Source organism: Solanum dulcamara, chromosome 1, assembly GCF_947179165.1.
Source record: "Solanum dulcamara chromosome 1, daSolDulc1.2, whole genome shotgun sequence".
NCBI lineage: Eukaryota > Viridiplantae > Streptophyta > Magnoliopsida > Solanales > Solanaceae > Solanum > Solanum dulcamara.
This window is the reverse complement of record NC_077237.1, coordinates 8131052-8149486: the sequence shown is the minus strand read 5'-3', so window position 1 is coordinate 8149486 and position 18435 is coordinate 8131052. Positions and strand designations below refer to the sequence as shown.

The 18435-nt window shown below is 33.3% G+C and overlaps 1 protein-coding gene across 1 annotated transcript; it reads right to left on the bottom strand.

Moving 5' to 3' along the window:
- Nucleotides 1-16692: 16692 nt before the first annotated feature.
- LOC129886733 (ethylene-response factor C3-like) lies at nt 16693-17364 on the bottom strand. The gene has a single exon (XM_055961559.1). The coding sequence runs from the start codon at nt 17362-17364 to the stop codon at nt 16747-16749; it is 618 nt and encodes a 205-aa protein (XP_055817534.1). The 3' UTR covers nt 16693-16746.
- Nucleotides 17365-18435: the final 1071 nt, after the last annotated feature.

The following is an 18435-nucleotide window of genomic DNA, read 5'->3' as shown; positions in this document are numbered from 1 at the left end:
AGAAAACAGAGGAACGTACAAGCCGATGGAAAATTTACCGCCGATGGAAAGTTCACCGTCGATGGAAAGTTTATACTTAAGAACTTCAGACTTCAATTTTTGGGTGTAGGATTTGTGTTTATTTTGGGTGAAGTGAGGGAAAAGACTAAAAGTGTGGAAATAAGAGGAAAATAATAGCAAAAAAGGAGGGGGTAAAATTTGTTTACCGTCTTTTTTGCCCACGAAATTTAGCCACAGTTACTAATGTGTAGAGATTTTTAACTTTTAAATTAATTTTGCCATGATATTTATAACCGTGACTAATAAACCGTGGCTAAAATACATTTTTTTGGTAGTGGAAGGACTTGAAATTTGAAGCCATATAATATACTTCGAGAATCTTGCGAAGAAATTTAAATATTCAATAATAATATTGAATTTGATTAGGATTAGTGAGAAAAAAACTAGAAAATCAATTTTTCGTGGAACATTTCCTTATTCTATTAAATTTCTAAATACAAATCTCTCTAAGAAGAATCACCTGAAATTTCTTCACCGGGATCTAAATAAAAACTCTTAACATATGATATATACTTTTGGAAACTATGTTTATATATATAGCCCTTCCTTAAACCAACAATAAAAACATTTGAGTCATTTCTAACACATTTATGTTTGCTATATTTCATTAGATTAGCTTCTATAAAATAATGAGTATATTAATTTATTTTCATATGATATATTATGTATTTATGAAATATATTTCGTAAATGATAGCTATAAAAAATATAGAATTAATGTCTAAACCTCTCTAAATTATTACGTTTTGATAAATTTCATACTTAAATTATATTGTGATTTCGTTACTCCTTTGAGTTATATATAACTGAAAGAAAGTCAAAAAGAAGGTGCTACATGCACCGTCCTTTTGTTTTCAGAAAAATGACAAAGTCAAAAAGGAGGTGTTGCATGCACCATCCTTTTGTTTTCAGAAGAAAAGATGATAGAAAACAAAACGCGTTTTTTGTTCCTTTAACACGTTTTTGTTTCTTATAAATAGAGAGTCTTTCTTCCCTCATTTGATTCATCCCACAAAACTATAATCAAAGAGAGTAGAGCACAAAGAGAGTTATACACCAAGATAAATATTGTAGCCTTCAGTGTCTTCTTTAGTGAGTTATTCCTTTACAAGATGATTTTTCCTCTCTATCTGTTTGAGGGATTTCCACGTAAAATTCTCGTGTTCAATTTATTTTTATTATCTATTATCATATCAAACTTTAGTTGTGGTGCTTTCTCCCCCAACAGTGATATAGAGCCCTCGGTTATTCTATCTATTTTATGCGAATGTACTATCTGTGAATAGTAATTTTTCATGAATAGTAAAATTCGATGAAAAGTACTATTCACATAAATAGTAAATTTCGGTGACGATACAGTTTGTCATGATTTCTCGCAAAAATATTCAAAAAAGATCTAGAAGGGTGTGAAGCAAATAAAAATATCGAATAAACAAAGTTTGAGGTTGAGAAATTTAATGGACTAATTTCTCATTGTGAAAAATGAAAATAAAAGCGATATTGAGAAAAGTCAATTGCTTAGCTGCAATTGAAGGCAAGCCCACAGACTTCACTGATGATAGCAAGTGGAACGACATACACAACAATGTAGTTGCTGATTTATATTTGGCACTAACTGATCAAGTGTTATCTAGTGTGGCTGAAAAACGGACTGCGAAGGAAATATGAGATACTCTTACGGGATTGTATGAGGCCAAGTCTTTGCATAATAAAATCTTCTTAAAAAGAAGATTGTATAATTTTCGAATGGCAGAGTCCATGTCAATTATTGAACACATCAATACTTTAAATACTCTATTTTCGCAACTTACAACAATAGGTTGCAAAATAGAGGGGACTGAACGTGCAGAGCTTCTACTTCAAAGTCTGCTTGACTCGTATGATCAACTCATCATCAACCTGATGAACAATATAGACAGTCTAGTTTTCGATGAAATTGCAGCCACCGTCTTAGAAGAAGAAAATCAGCTCAAAAATAAGAAAGACAGACAAACAAGTTCGCAGCAAACTAAGGCTTTGATGATGGTGAGAGGAAGACCAACAGAACGTGGCCCCAGTGGGAGTCACAATCATGGTAGATCTCAATCAAGAAGTAAGAAGAATATCAAATGTTACAACTGTGGCAAGAAAGGGCACTTCAAGAAAGATTGTCGGTTCAAGAAGAAGAGTGAACACCCTGAGTTATCAAATGGTCAAGGGAATGTTGCAAGTACCTTGGATGATGGTGATATTATATGTAGTGAAGCAATATCAAATAATGAAGGCAGAAAACGTTTCACTGATGTCTGGATCATGGACATATGAGCAACATGACACATGACTTTTCGGAGAAAATGGTTCCATCAATATAATCCTATCTCAAGAGTGTTTGTGTTCATGGGAGACGTTCATGCTTTGAATGTTATTGGTATTGGATCCATCAAAATAAAGATGTATGATGGCACGATACGCACCATCCAGGAGGTACGACATGTAAAAGTCTTGAGGAAGAATCTATTTTATTTGGGACAATTAGATAATAATGGATGTTCATATAAGACTCGTGGTGGAGTAATGAAAATATCCAAAGGAGCGCTTGTAGTGATGAAAGCAGAAAAACTTGCTGCAAATCTATATGTGCTTAAAGGTGAAACACACCAAGAAGGAGAAACATCAACTGCGTTAGCAATTTTATTTGAAGAATCAACGATGATATGGCATCATAAACTTGGCTTTATGTCGCAACGAGGTTTCAAGATTCTTGTTAAGCAAAAGCTTCTTCCAGGGCTCAAAAAGGTTTCACTATCCTTTTGTGAACATTGTGTTACCAGTAAACAAAATAAACTTAAGTTTAGCAGTTCCTCTGCTAAAAGCAAGGAAATATTAGATCTGGTCCACTCTGATGTCTGGCAAGCACTAGTGGAGTCCCTAGGAGGAGCAAAATATTTCGTGTCATTTATCAATAATTTCTCTAAGAGAAGTTGGGTGTATCCAATCAAGAGAAAGACAGATGTTTTTTCAGTTTTCAAAGAGTGCAAAGCGCGGGTGGAACTTGAATCTGATAAAAAGATCAAGTGTTTTAGGATAGATAATGAAGGAGAATACACTGGTGATGAATTTGATAACTTTTGTAAACAAGAAGGTATTAATTAGCAGTTCACGATGGCATATACTCCACAATAAAATAGAGTAGCAGAGCAGATGAACAGAACCTTGTTGGAATGAACAAGAGCTATGTTGGCACCCACAGGGTTGGAAAAACTATTCTGGGAAGAAGCAGTCAAAATCGCCTATTATGTGATCAATCGGTCACCATCAACCGTAATTCATCTGAAAACACCAATGGAGATATGGACAGGAAAACCAACTGATTATTCTCGCTTACATATATTCCAAAGTCCTGCTTATGTTATGTACAACACCTAAGAAAAATCGAAGTTGGATAAAAAATTCAGGGAATGCATTTTCTTAGGGTATGCTGATAGAGTCAAGGGGTATCGCTTGTGGGATCCCACTGCCCGCAAGGTGGTAATCGGCAGGGATATTGTATTTTTTGAAAATAAGATACAAGCAAAAGAAGGCAGCACTTCAAAAAAAAATCAGAGACTACTACAGTTGAAGTTGAAGAAATAAAAAAAGTTCTAGTTTCTTCTGAAGCAGCACCAGAGCACGAAGAACAAGAGCAAGCTGAGATCGAAACTCCACAAGTTCGATGGTCAACTAGGAAGAGAAGAGAATCATCTAGTCACTCAGATTATTCTATGGAGGGAAATGTTGCATACTATCTATTAACTGAAGATGGAGAGCCTTCAACTTTTTACGAGGCTATGAAAGGCCAAGAATCATCTCTGTGGATGACAACAATGCAAGAAGAAATTGAAGCTCTTCATAAAAATAAAACATGAGATCTTGTTCAATTACCATAAGGAAGGAAAGCCATTGGAAACAAATGGGTCTACAAGATCAAATGCAATGGTAATGATCAAGTGGAGAAGTATCGTGCAAGATTGGTGGTAAAAGGATTCGCTCAAAAAGAAGGTATAGACTTCAATAAATTATTTTCTCTGGTGGTTTGACTCACAACAATTTGAGTGGTCCTGGCAATGTGTGTTACATTTGACTTGTACTTGGAGCAGTTCGATGTCAAAACTGAATTTCTTCATGGAGAACTTAAAGAAGAAATTTACATGCTCCAATCAGAAGGTGTTGAAGAACAGGAAACAGAGATCTTGGTTTGCAGGTTGAACAAATCTCTATATGGTCTCAAACAGGCACCGAGGTATTTGGTATAAGAGATTTGATTCCTTCATTATAAGCCTTGGATACAACAGACATTGTTCAGATCCTTGTGTTTATTACAAGAGATTTGGTGATGACAATTTTATTATTTTACTGTTGTATGTTGATGACATATTGGTAGCAGGCCCCAACAAAGATCGTCTCATAAATTTAAAGGCACGGTTGGCTAGAGAGTTTGAAATTAAGGACTTGGTACCAGCAAACAAGATTCTAAGGATGCAAATTCATCGAGACAGAATTAATAGAAAGATTTGACTTTCTCAAAAGAACTACTTGAAGAAAATCTTGCGACGCTTTAAGATGCAAGACTATAAGTCAATTTCTACACCACTTCCTATTAATTTCAAGTTATCCTCAAGTATGTGTCCTAACAATGAAGCAGAGAGGATGGAGATGTCTCGAGTACCGTATGCATCAGTAGTGGAAAGTTTAATGTTCGCCATGGTATGTACAAGACCTGACATTGCACAAGCAGTGAGAGTGGTTAGTCGATACATGGCTAATCTTGGTAGAGAGCATTGAAATACTGTTAAGAGGATCCTGAGATATATCAAGGGTACCTCAAATATTGCAATGTGTTATGGAGGATCAGACTTTACTGTTAAAAGTTATGCTGATTCAGATTATGCAGGTGATCTTGATAAAAGCAAGTTTACCACAGGTTATGTGTTTACTCTTGCTGGAGGAGCTGTAAGTTGGGTTTCAAAACTGCAATCTATTATGGATACATCTACGACGGAAGCAGAATATGTAGCAGTTACACAAGCTAGCAAAGAGGCATTATGGATGTAGATGTTACTGGAGGAGCTCAGGCACAAACTAGAGAAGGTTGCTCTTTTTTGTGACAGTCAGAGCGCTTTGCATCTTGCAAAGAATTCGACATTTCATTCAAGGACAAAGCACATACGAGTTCAGTATCACTTTGTTCATGAGAAGGTGGAAAAAGGCAGTGTGGATATTTAGAAAATTCACACTGATGACAACCTAGAAGATATGTTTACGAAGCCGATCAACAGTAACTAGTTTAAATGGTGTCGATCTTCTATTGGACTAGCAGAAACGTAATATTACAATAATTGGGTAGAAAAGATGGTGTGAAGACTAATTGATTCTCAATTAAATCTTCAAGTGGGAGAATGAAAGAAAGTCAAAAAGGAGGTGTTGAATGCACCGTCCTTTTGTTTTCAGAAAAATGGCAAAGTCAAAAAGAAGGTGTTGCATGCACTGTCCTTTTGTTTTCAGAAGAAAAGATGATAGAAAACAAAACGCGTTTTTGTTCCTTTAACACGTTTTTGTTTCTTATAAATAGAGAGCCTTTCCGCCCTCATTTGATTCATCCCACAAAACTATAATCAGAGAGAGTAAGAACACAAAGAGAGTTATACACCAAGATAAATATTGTAGTCTTGAGTGTCCTCTTTAGTGAGTTGTTCCTTTTACAAGAGAGAATTGTTAATTGTTGTTTTCTTCTTGTATTTGAGAGCAGTGTATTGCATATTATAATAGTAAGATCCTTCTACCCCGTGGTTTTTCTTTTCTATCTGTTTGAGTGGTTTCCACGTAAAATTCTCGTGTTCAATTTATTTTCATTATTTATTATCATATCAAACTTTAGTCATGCTGCTTCCTCCCCAAACAATAACTTTTAAGGTTAAAATTCTTGGGCTTGACAAATGACACCTAAATCATCCACATAGTTTGTATAATGTTGAAAACCTTATTGAACTATTAATGTTTTGCAAATTTCATGGTTAAACAATCAGATGTTTTTGTTACAATTCTAAACTATTACTTTTGAAGATTTCAAGCCCCCACCCCCAACCAAATGGACAAATGACAAAAAAATTGTGATGAAATAATGCCACATTAATTTTTTTAACGACTAATTAGGTTGAAAATAAATAATGGTATTGCTTTTTCCTCCTTTTTATTTCCTTTAGTTTTTATTCTATATATCTTCTTTAAATGAATTGATCTGGTTGGATTGTATACTTGGATTTCATCATAAATTATTCATCTCTTTCTTCTTTCATTTCTCCCCATATTATTGCTGGGGGAGAGGCACCTTCTCCATTCCTTCCTTTCTCGAGAATTGATTTTATAGGTCACTTACAAAAAAAAAAAATTAATTTTATAAATTTTTTATAAGAAATTTTCATTTTTATACATAAGAAATCTTCATTTTACAAATATAAAATCTTCGTTTTACATATAAGAAATTTGAAAAGTCCATTTTAATTTCTTTTAACTAATAGATCTTAATTCCTCCTTTTTCCTTGATGTCATCCTATTTTCTTTAAAAATCAAATACTTTCTTTAGGACGAAAATGAATGTCTTATGTAGTTGTGCATAGCCGACATCAAACTCAGGAAAAACTGTGTATTTTTTTAAAGAAAAAACCCAAAAATAAAAAAAGTTCTATTTTTTTTTTACAATTCCTAATTCCAACAAAAAAAGAGAGATATAATAAAAGAATGTGTGTTCTTCAATCATTATGGCAAACCCAACGACGATCCTTTCTGTTTATCAATTTTGGTTCTTTTATTTGTATTTATTTTTACTTTTAACTAGTTTATTTGGTTTTTTATATTAACTTTAATCAAATTTTAATATGAGCTGAAAATATAATGTCACATGTAGTCCCACTAGGTGCATTGAGCAATTTCTTCAGAGGAGTTTTTAACTTTCAAATATTATAGTTTTGTTGTGAAAGGGGATGAGAATAACAGAAATGTCTGATAATTTAAATGTGAAACTCAAAAATAGTGATAGTTTAGTGGTCAAAAGGATAAAATAAACTTCAGCTAATTGAAGTATAGAACTTGCAAAAATATAATTATTAGGGAGATTTTTAGCTATTATCTCTATAATATATCCATATTTTAAACTCCATAATTTAAGATGTATTTATATAATCTCAAGTGCAACGCCTAGATCAATTGATTGCAATTTTTTATATTTTTTTTTACAATAAACATAAAAATATAACTATGTACAATTAGAAATTGCCTCCCCTAGTGTTTTCATGAATAAGTTTTAAGTTTTACACTTCTACTTAACAAGCCCATCCTCCCTAATTCTTCATGTTCCTTCTATTTTCTATGTTTTATCACATGCTGTTTTGATAAATTAAGTGAAAAAATGGCTTTACAATTTTAATAATAGGTGAGTTTAGGCATATTTTTTTATTGGTCTAATTATATATAATTGTGACGAATTTCCCAGTTTTTAAAAGAAACTAATAATCAAAAGAAATAGAAGTTTTAAGTTATTATTATACAGATGTGATACTTGATAGGTTAAAATACACACATGTTTTTGGATGAAATTCCCCCCAAAAAAAGAGTTGATAGAGTGAATATGTAAAAAATTTGGAAGAGTTCGAGTTATGTATATTATAACTTGTGTAAAAAATAATTAGGCGATTAAGATTATACAGATAAATTTATATAATTTTAAGTATTAAGTGATAATTTGATAAAATTTACTATTAGAAACGTGAATTTCTGATCGACTTTCATTGAGAATCTGTTGAAAATATGCTCATAGCAAATGTTTCGGACAGAATATATATGTATATATATATATTTCATGTTGAAAAATTATGAATTCGAATGAACTCATAGCCGAAAGGCTATATATACAATAATACAAATGAGACTATTGTTTGTGAAAGATTGAGCATCCTATTTCAAATTTCACGATAAATAACTTATAATTATTTTTTTGGAAATTTCTTGAATTATATAATGAATAAATATATATATATATATATATATATATATATATATATATATATATATATATATATTTTTTTTTTTTTCTCTCTCTCTTTTGTGTCTTTTTAATTTTCTGATAATCTTTTTTAGAAGACAAAATAATAGATTGAAGTAAAGAGAGGTCCAGAGGAAAAGGAGATAGGTTCAATAGGTTAAAAGGATTGTGTCTGGAGCAAAGTTAGTGGCTGAGGCAATACTGACATTGATTTGGATAGCCAATGAAATTAGATATTTCAGTCATTATAATCGTAATTAAATAATGTAAGCTTAAGAAAATGTTATCATTTCAAAACAGATTGAATGAGATCACGAAATAATGTTGAAGAAGGTGTTCTTTCAATAATATGAAAAAAAGTAAAGAAAGATAAGGCTAAGTAATTTAGAGGAAATCCAAATAAGCAAATCTAGAATAGTTCAGTTTAGAAGAGATTGAAGAGGGTAGAAGAAAAGACAAAAGAATATAAAGAAAAAGAGTAAAAAAAGTACTAAAGACTGGAAAAAAATAAATTAACTTTGACATAGTGAATGAATGTATGAGGTTACTGATCAGATTGACTCACATTTTATAAAAATAAATAATAAATTTTAACAAATGACCCACAACCTCAAAATGGGCTCATCAACATAGAGAACAAGTAAATCAATAGCCGTGCGCAGATGTCCCGATCCCGATCCGCCGTGATTGACACCCACACTAATTCTCCGATGGAAGAACCACTATGACAGCTCAACTATTAATGCACGCAGTAGATAACACAACATAAGGATGCGGAAGCAGTCTTCACTATAGAAATAAGCCTGAGTCCCCATAAACTCAGAAAGATTCAGTCAACAACTTAAAACATGCGGAAAACATGTCAGGAACTAAAAGTCAATCGTACCAAAACTCTAGTAAATTATCAAGTGTAGAAAAGAGAATGCAATCCCAACAAGTCATAAAATAAACAGAGTTTAAAATCAAGTCTTGAAAAAGGGACTAGAGTTGGAAGAGTCCACGGCAGTCTGAAGGAATGGCTCATCCTTAGACTCTGACAGCTAACGGTCTTCTAAGCGAGGTCTCTCCGCAATCGGCTGAATATGTCCTCTACTCAACAAAAACAGAGCAAATGTAGTATTAGTACACAAATCAACAGTGTACTGGTAGGACCACGCGACTAGCCAGCAAGCAAGTCATGGACAAGTAAACCCAACACGATACGCACATATATACAGAATAAACTTAACCATCTTCATCTCAACAGTACTCAACAAGATCACAGTTCACTGACTCAATATTATGCAATTTCACATAAGGGTCCTCTTATGGGATTTGCAAAGACTTATTATGTGTCGGAACGTGACACCCGATTCAAGGTTTGTGTCGGAACATGACACCAGATCCAATTATGTGTCAGAACGTGACACCCGATCCAACATATAAGTAGCCACAATTACAATCAATAGTCAACAATATATCACCAAGAACATGTTCATCACAAATTAGGCCAGTAAGTGATCATTTCACATAATTCTTTGCATGCTTCCCTATTCATATATACATATGCATACAATGAAGTAATTTAGCAAGTACATGAGTCACATACGGAAAACAAAAACCATCACCTACCTCGAAGTCAAGCTTTGACAACTCTAAAGCGTAGGAGCTTTCCCTTTTCGGGTTCGGTCCTCTAGTTCTTGGTCTAAAATAGTAAATACATACAAAAGATCAACAAAATGACCTAACTAATATGAATTATAATAGAATTCCCATCCTAGGCCAAACCCATGATTCTAACCCCCATTCTAGGGCTACTCCCCACCGTTAATTTCAAGCCAAAATCCTCCCTCAAAGATCACCTACCATTGATTATGGGTTCTAGGAATAAATTTACAAGTTTAGGGAGCAAATTACTTACCTTTGACACAAATTGGGGTGGAAACCAATAGAAAATCACCCTAAGTTGCTTCTGGACTTTTAAGAACAAAATGGGAATGAAATAAATCATTCTGGAATTTTTCCCGACTTAAGTCCCGTTCTATCCCGCTCCAGCGGGATCATCCCTCTCTGGCGGGATTATTTCCGCTCCGGCGGGTTACACGAAAATAGAGAGCTCGGAACTTGATCTCCAAACTCTCATTTCACAACACACCCTCAACCCATGGCGTCTTCAATCATACCCATCACGCCAAATCCAATTCTGAGAGTTTTACTCACCCAAATGCGATTCCATAAAGCCGTAAAGGCTCCGTATCATTTTGGATATCAACTAAATTAATCAGATTGCCGATTTAACCCCCCACCTATTACCGGGTCATCTTAGACCTCACCTGACTTAGAATTTGTCCAAATTTGACCTAGGCTAAAAAAAATTGAAGTTACTACCCGAAGTTTTCTGGTCCAAATTCCTTCCCCATTGGCCTATCCATAACGACGGGGACAGGTCGTTACAACAGACCGTCCTTCTCACGATCAACTCTTAGAGATAACCTCATAAAAATGATGTCTGACCATGAGAGAGTGTCTAGTTAAACAGTTTAAATTCAAATGAAATTGATAAGCTCAAGTAAGCATTTTAAGTTCAAATGAAATTAGTTATCTTAAGTAAGTATCTCGATTCATCAATTTTAATGTAAGTACAAGATCGTTAATACAATAACTTATTTCATTCTTAAAAGAATACATGAAGGGAACAAGTCAGCTGGAAAGAAATTTGTTTTGAGATCTTATTGCATGAGTTTCAAATTACAAAAAGAAAAAAGATTGGAATGATATGTGGTCATATAGTTTATGTCATTACGAAGAACACTTTATTATTACTTTAAAATTTTGTTGTGATGTCCGATATAAATTATTCTAAGAATAAAAATGGATACAATTAGGTCATTTGCATAAGAACTCTAGAGAATCACATAATAATATTTTTTTCAATTACTCCTATCATATTATGCTTAAGTTTTAAATGAATTTGGGCAATTGTGACACTTGACTCACGTTTTATGTACAATGTTTGTATGGAATGAATTTTTAATTCGAGGAATTCATTATCAACTCAAAAAATCTCATTGAATTGTTGCTTTAATATATATATTCTTGTAGAGCCTTTGTATAGATCTTAATTGGTAGATAATCTCGTGATTATGCTAACCAAATATTTAAAAAGATGGGTATTTGAGAAGGCTCACCAAAGTTACTTTGAAAATCTTGTGAAGGAATGTGAATATTTATCTAATTATAATATTGATTTTGATTAAAATTCGTGCATGAGAAGAAGAAAGAGTAGAGGAATAATTTTCCGTCCAACATTCTCTAATGCTATTGAGTTTATAAATGAAGATCTTCAGTAGGAGAACTTAAAAATTTTCATTGGGACCTAAATAAACACTCTAACATATGTTTATAAAGCCATTCGTTAGACCATTAATAAGTACGTTTGAGTCACTTCTTACATTTTAAATACCTTTTTTACATTTATATTTGATTTATTCCGTTAGATTTGCTTTTATAAAATATTGAGTATTAATTTGCTTTCATATGATACATCATGTATTTATGAGATATATTTCGTAAACTATAGCTATAAAAATATAGGTCTAATGGCTAAACCCCATTCAACTATCACATTTTTATAAATTATTTTTATAAGTTTCATAGGTAAACTATGTTTTATTCCTTGTATACTCTCTCCTAAACTATAACTTTCAAGGGTTAAAATAATTATCTGACTTGTCACATGACAAAGTGTTTGTTAACACACACTTAGAGGTGCATGGGTAAACTAAAATGTTGTTTTTATGATGATTGTAAACCCCCTTGAACCACGACTGTTTCATAAGTTTCATGTTTAAAACATCAAATGTTCTTGTTACCACCTTGAACTATTAATATTAACAAGTCCTCCCGGACATATGTCAATAAACTTGTAATGACTTTCGGGATGGCTCGTCGAAGGTAAAAAATAATGCAACATAAATCTTTTAACGGCTATTTAGGCCGAAAATTAATAATTTCTTAAATTTGTTATTTTTTCTCTTCTTTATTTCCTTTATATTTTTTAGTTATTATTCTATCTTCTTCAAAATAATTGATCTAGATTTGAATATTTGGATTCTTAATTATTTATTTCTTTATTTTCTTTTCTTTTTTCCACCCTGATTTCATTCGATTTTTTTTTGAAAATCAAATACTTACTTTTGAATGGAATTAAATATTTTATGTAGTTGTGGATAGTTGACATCAAACTCAACTAATTGTAATTTTCCGATTCTTGAGAAATTACTTTTTCGTGTGAAATGACTATTTTGTCCTTTCCTTTGGCGTTTTCATGCTTTGTTTGTGTTGTGGGAAAGGTTGGTGTGGTCCCCGATGCGATTGAGTGGGATTTTGGTGAATTTTAGCCTTGGAGTGAAATTTTTATGAAATGGTTGACTTTGGTCAACATATCGAGATCCGAGGGCCAGATGGAAATTTCGTCAGTTCCATTGTGTCTGGAACGTCGAGTTTGGTCTACAGGATTATTGAGTTAGAGCCTTGAGATGTAACACCCCAAAAATTTCTATGCTAAGACCCGAACCACTCTTCGTATGCGTATAGGCCCGAATCCAATAAATTCTAATTGTAATATAATTATTATGACTGATTCTTTAGTGTTTGAAGTGTATTTGATGTGAATTAGGGTCACAAGAATCCTCTAGCACAAAGTTGAGTTGAAACTTTTCTTATCGGTTGAGTTTCGATATAACATTTTACCTGGATTAACTTTAAACAATCATATCTCCTAGAATATAAAGAATTAGGTGGCCCATGACCTCTCAAATTAAAGGTTTTTGAGTTCTTTTTCCAACGCCACCAAGTTAGTCTCATTCGAATTTGGAGTAAAAAGTTATGACCATTTAACTTGAGTCTTCCAGATCATAAAAAGTTACGACTCAACTCTACGACCCGTAGAATTTCCTACGAGTCGTAGGAAGGATTAGTAGAAAACCTGAACACTCAGAAAATTGATAATTTTGGACTATTCGATAACTACAGTTAATTGAGGGATAACTTTAGATAATTAATTTAATTAGTGGGCTAAATTGATAATTTATTTAATATCCTATATCACTTTATTATTTAAAATAAAGTAGAATAGGGTTTGATATTTCTTTTGTCAACTGCTATGCATGAAAGGAGAAGGGAACGCTGCTTCAGGTATCATCCCACGCCTAAATCTTTGCTATACGAATATAGGTGGTCACATTACTGTCAATATTATGTTGGATAAATGGGAATGGTGTTTGATATGTGTGTTACTGGAGTAATGCAGTGGTGACGGCTAGCAATTTGCTAAGGAATTAGTTGCCAATGATGGGTTAATGATTACCCATCATTGCTTAATGATTGGTAGGATTAAAATTTGGGTTAGATAGTGATTGCCTTAAAATACTTTATAGGAATATAGGTGTATGGCCGAGTTCTGCATATTGGAATTAGGTTCTGCATAATTTCATTTTTGTCTTTTTCTTTTCTAATTTGTAGTTGTAATATATATACAACAACAACAATTCAGTGAAATTCCACAACATGGTATCTGGAGAGGGTAAAGTATACGCAGACCTTATTCCTACCAAGGTAGGACGACTATTTTCGAGAGACCCTTGGCTCAATAGAAGCATAAAAAGAGGTCAGATGAGCTAACACGGTATATTTTGATCGAGTGTCATGAGCCAACACGGTATATTTAGATCGAATGTCACGTACCGATATGATATATTTGGATCGGGTGTCACATTCCGACATGGTGTATTTGGATCGGGTGTCACCTTCCGACATGGAATATTTGGATCGGATGTCACCTTCCGACATGATATATTTAGATCGGGTGTCACGTTTTGACACAGTATATTTGGATCGGATATATTAAAATGACTTAATACTATCCAATATCAAATAACTAATTTCTCAAAAGAGCGTGGTGTGGAGGTCGGAGTCCTCATGTATACTTTGGATATTGTTGACTGATCATGTAACTGTTTCATTGTGTTGTCACTTGATCTTGATCTTGTTTTTTGCCACTTGTTAAATGTTATAGCTGATTTTTTGCTATTATATTATGCATATTGATTTCTATTTCGAGTCGGCCGATGCTACGTACTCAGAACATGTTGCCCCGTACTGACCTCTACTAGTATTTTTCTTTGCTTTATTTTGTGGAGTGCAGCGAGTGTACCATTGACTTCGACTCTCCCTTAGCTCTAGCCAATCTCCGGTATATTAGATTCCAGGATGAGCTAGGCTCCTAGTTCGTGTTGGATTCTCTTAGTCATGACATGCTGTCCTTAGTTTTCGAACACAAACTAGTTTATTTATCTATTCTGGTGTTTGATACTCTTAGACTTGACATTTCGAGATTAGATGTCCTTGATGTGATGACTTTCAGATTTTAGAGAACGTTACGTAATAGACTTTAGTGGCTTTTGTTATTTCTTACTTTAATAAGGTCTTAGCTTCAGTATTATTGTCGTATTTTATAAGTTGAATTGCTAATATAAGTTGGAGTTTGTATCGTTGGTTCTCCCACCTATGAGGTTAAGTGTGGGTGCCCCTCATGGCCCATTTTGGATCGTGACAATGAGAAATTTTGTGTATATACATATGAGTTGAACACTACTATATTTAATGTCTATTTTGAGATAAGTTGAGAAGAGTTGAGTTTGGGTTAAGTCCAAAATAAACTAATTGAGTTATGAGCATAACAAACTATATTTTGAGAGTAATATTAAACACCGATTTGGGTAAGAGTATAGAACAACTTGAATCTCATAAACTATGTAGCTAGCGTAGGATAGGATTGTACCGTTCATTCAGGCGACTTCTCATTGTCCCAAAAGAGGACTTTTATTGGATCCAGAGATGAGTTTGGATCCCTTACCCTGGCAAGGTATTGAACGGTTGTGGCAACGACAACAGTTCATTGTATCATCACTAGCTTATAAGTGGTGGTTGTTGGTTAGAGAAACTCCCAAGAAGTAAATTTATTATATTTTATACACTGAGTTGCATTGCTATCCTTTAAAGTATTGTTTCTTATTATATTTTATTATTATTTAAGTTGAGCTATTTTTCGGAATTGAGTTCTTGAGTTGAGTATCTTGAGTAAGTTTTCTTTTTCCATTTTACATACTCCTACATTCTATGTACTGATGTCATTTGGCTTGCATCATTTTATGATGCAGATACAGGTGATAGAGATTCTCAACCAGCGCATCATTGAAGATCAGTTTTATCCATCTTTTGATGAGACCTCTTTGCATTCAGAGGCATCCACGAGTCTTTATCCTTTCAGTTATTTACTATTAGTTTGAGGTAGCCGTGGGTCTGTCCCGATACCTATTTCAGAGTCAATTCTAAAGGCTTCATTGAGTAGTAGACGGAGTTCAGTTTATCTCCTTAAGTATGTTTTTTGAAACATTGAGTTAAGTAGTTTATCTCCTTGAGTATGTTTTTTGAAACATTGAGTTAAGTCTCATATATTTTACGCAATTGAGTTTCATTATTATGTTAAAGAGTATTAAATTGCATACGTTATATTGCCCATCCGAACTATTTTATGAGTTAAAGTCTTCAATTGAGTGAGTTAACCAGGCAAAGTGGTTCGCTTGGGACCAATAATGCTTTTTGAGTACCGATCACGTTTACGGTGTAGGTTCGGAGCATAACATGAGACCTTAGAGTTCGTGTTGAGTCACCTCTGTTGTGTCTGGACATGCTTATTTCGGATTGGTGGTGAGATTTTGTGTTCCGGATCACCATTAGTTCCATCTTCTATTTCAGTCCTTATTATTATCCGAGACTTGTGATGTACCTCATACTCCAAAGTTGTAATCGATGCTCTTTATACTTATGACACCAGATTTTGAAAAATTCTTCGTTATACTTCTTTTCTTTTCTTTTGTGGCTTATCTTCCCTTGGAAGTCTCGTATGTGATTTATTGCTCGGCTTATACATCAAATTGGTTTTGGGAATATGTGTGTCATCATGTCCACATTTTTTGGATGGTGATACTAATTTTTTAATTCAAAAATATAAAAATTTTAATTTATTGACAATTTCTAATTTCAACCAAAACAAAGGGAGAATATAATAACAGAATCAGTGTTCTTTGACGCAAACCGAAGACTGATCCTTTCTGTTTTTCACTTTTTTTTTGTTACATTTAATTAGTTTATTTGATTGTTTGTGTTATCTTTGATAGAATTTTAGTATGAGCTAGACATATAATGTGACGTGTAGGTGTGGAGCTAGTAAAGGTTTATTTGAATTTTTATGCAATAAAAAATTATATTATTTATATATCTTTGATTTTTTTTGTATTTACAGTAAAAGTTGAATCTCGTTTGACTTTTTCGCGTGTTTATTTATATATATATTTAGCTTCCTTAATGAAAATTCTAGTTTTGATACTAATCATGTGTAGTGTCATTAATTAGGTGTATTGAGCAATATCATCCAGAAGGGTTTTTAACTTTAAAAAATTATATAGTTGGGGTGGGGGTGGAAATAACAGAAACACCTGATAGTTTAAGCATAAAACTCAAAAACAGTACTATTTTAACAATAAACACAAAAATATAACTATGTACCAGGAGTACTAGGAATAATTGCCTTCCCTACATTATTAAAGGATCACAACATCCTTCAGACAACATCAAAATTTCCTCCAAATAATCAGCACCTAAATCCTCTAAAACCAACACATTTTCAAAACTCATCTTTTTTTCCTCCTTCTTCCTACTAATATTACTCTTATTATTACCCTTTTTCATCATAGAATGCCATTTCTTCAAAGCCAAAACAGGTGAACATCCTTCTTCAAATCCACATTCCATCTCCATTAACGATCGATACACCATCTCCACAGGAAAATTTAGCACCGCCATTGCCCCATGCAACGCGAATGCAGCTTGGTCATAAGCCAATGCTGCTTCTTCAGCAGTATCGAATGTTCCTAACCAAACCCTAACACTATTCCTAGTTGAATCCCTTATCTCCGCCGCGTATTTCCCCCATGGCCTCCTTCTTACACCTCTAAAACTACTAACCACTTCTTTTAGTGATCCTTCGTTAATCTCTTGATTCACATGGATATTATTATTACTATTAGATGAATTTTCCCCGGCTTCAGATAGAACATTGAGAAGAAGCATGTCCTCAGTGTCATTCTCATTGAAACCAAGATGATGATATTGTGAATATGAGTATGATGAGAAGGGTATTGAAGAATCCATTAATTAATCTCGAGAAAGAATTAAAATAATTCTATTTCTCAAAGATTGAAAAAATCAGTTGTTCACAAATACTGATGAATGATTTCTCGAATAATTATAAGGATTGTGGTGGTTTAATGTGAATTTTTAAACGTAATATATATATTTGATCAAATTTGGTTTTTGAAATTATAAGGGGAAGGTGATCTATATATAGAGAGAGATTGAGATGTGTACTCTAGGGGTTTGTTAATACAGTATGATTTATTTTTTACAAAGTTGATTGAAAGAGTCTACTAATTAATCATATAGATTTTTGTGGTTGAAAATTGATGGAGACTACTGTGGAGTGTGGTCTTCTTAATTAGTAGTAGTAGTAATAATAGGGGCTGCATGAATTAATCCCAAATTAATAATTGTGCACGTGTGGTCAAATGTTGGTCAAATGGATTTGTGGGGATTAATGGCGGCCAGCTCATCATGAAAACCATATATTAAAAAAATAATATTAGAGTCATCTCAGCACTGACGACTTTTAGTTAATTGGTCTTCATTTGGTCCCCTTTTTTTTATTTAATCGTTTGTGTAATTCTCTGATATCTAAAAATATGTTTATCGAATGCTCAATATACCAATAATTTAAATTTGTGAAGCAAATTTTATTTATACGCTTCAACTTCAACTCGTTTCAATTGAGCATTTAAATATGCTAGGCATTTTCAATTTAAAATATACAAAAAAGGATTAAAATTACCTTTGAATGATTTAAAATATGTCAGACCCCACGTTGTGAATTTTACTGGGTCGTTATTGTTGTTGTAGCTCAAATATACCCTTCAACTATTTCTAGGATCAAATATACCCACGTCGTTACCAAAGAGACCACAAATATCCTTCCACTTATCGATTGACCGTTAAAACTGACGTGACAATACTACATGAAAAAAAATATTCACATGGAAGGCCATGTCATTCTCTCTCCCTCTTCCTCTTTTAGTTCATGGTTATTTTTAACCTCTTTTTTTATAATTTTAATTTTTTTCTAATTTTCCTACACTGCCACATACCCCCTCCCTCCACAACCCACCCACT

Bases quoted from the DNA above. Each gene is read 5' to 3' on its own strand.
- LOC129886733 (XM_055961559.1), bottom strand. From the start codon at position 17,364: ATGGATTCTTCAATACCCTTCTCATCATACTCATATTCACAATATCAT.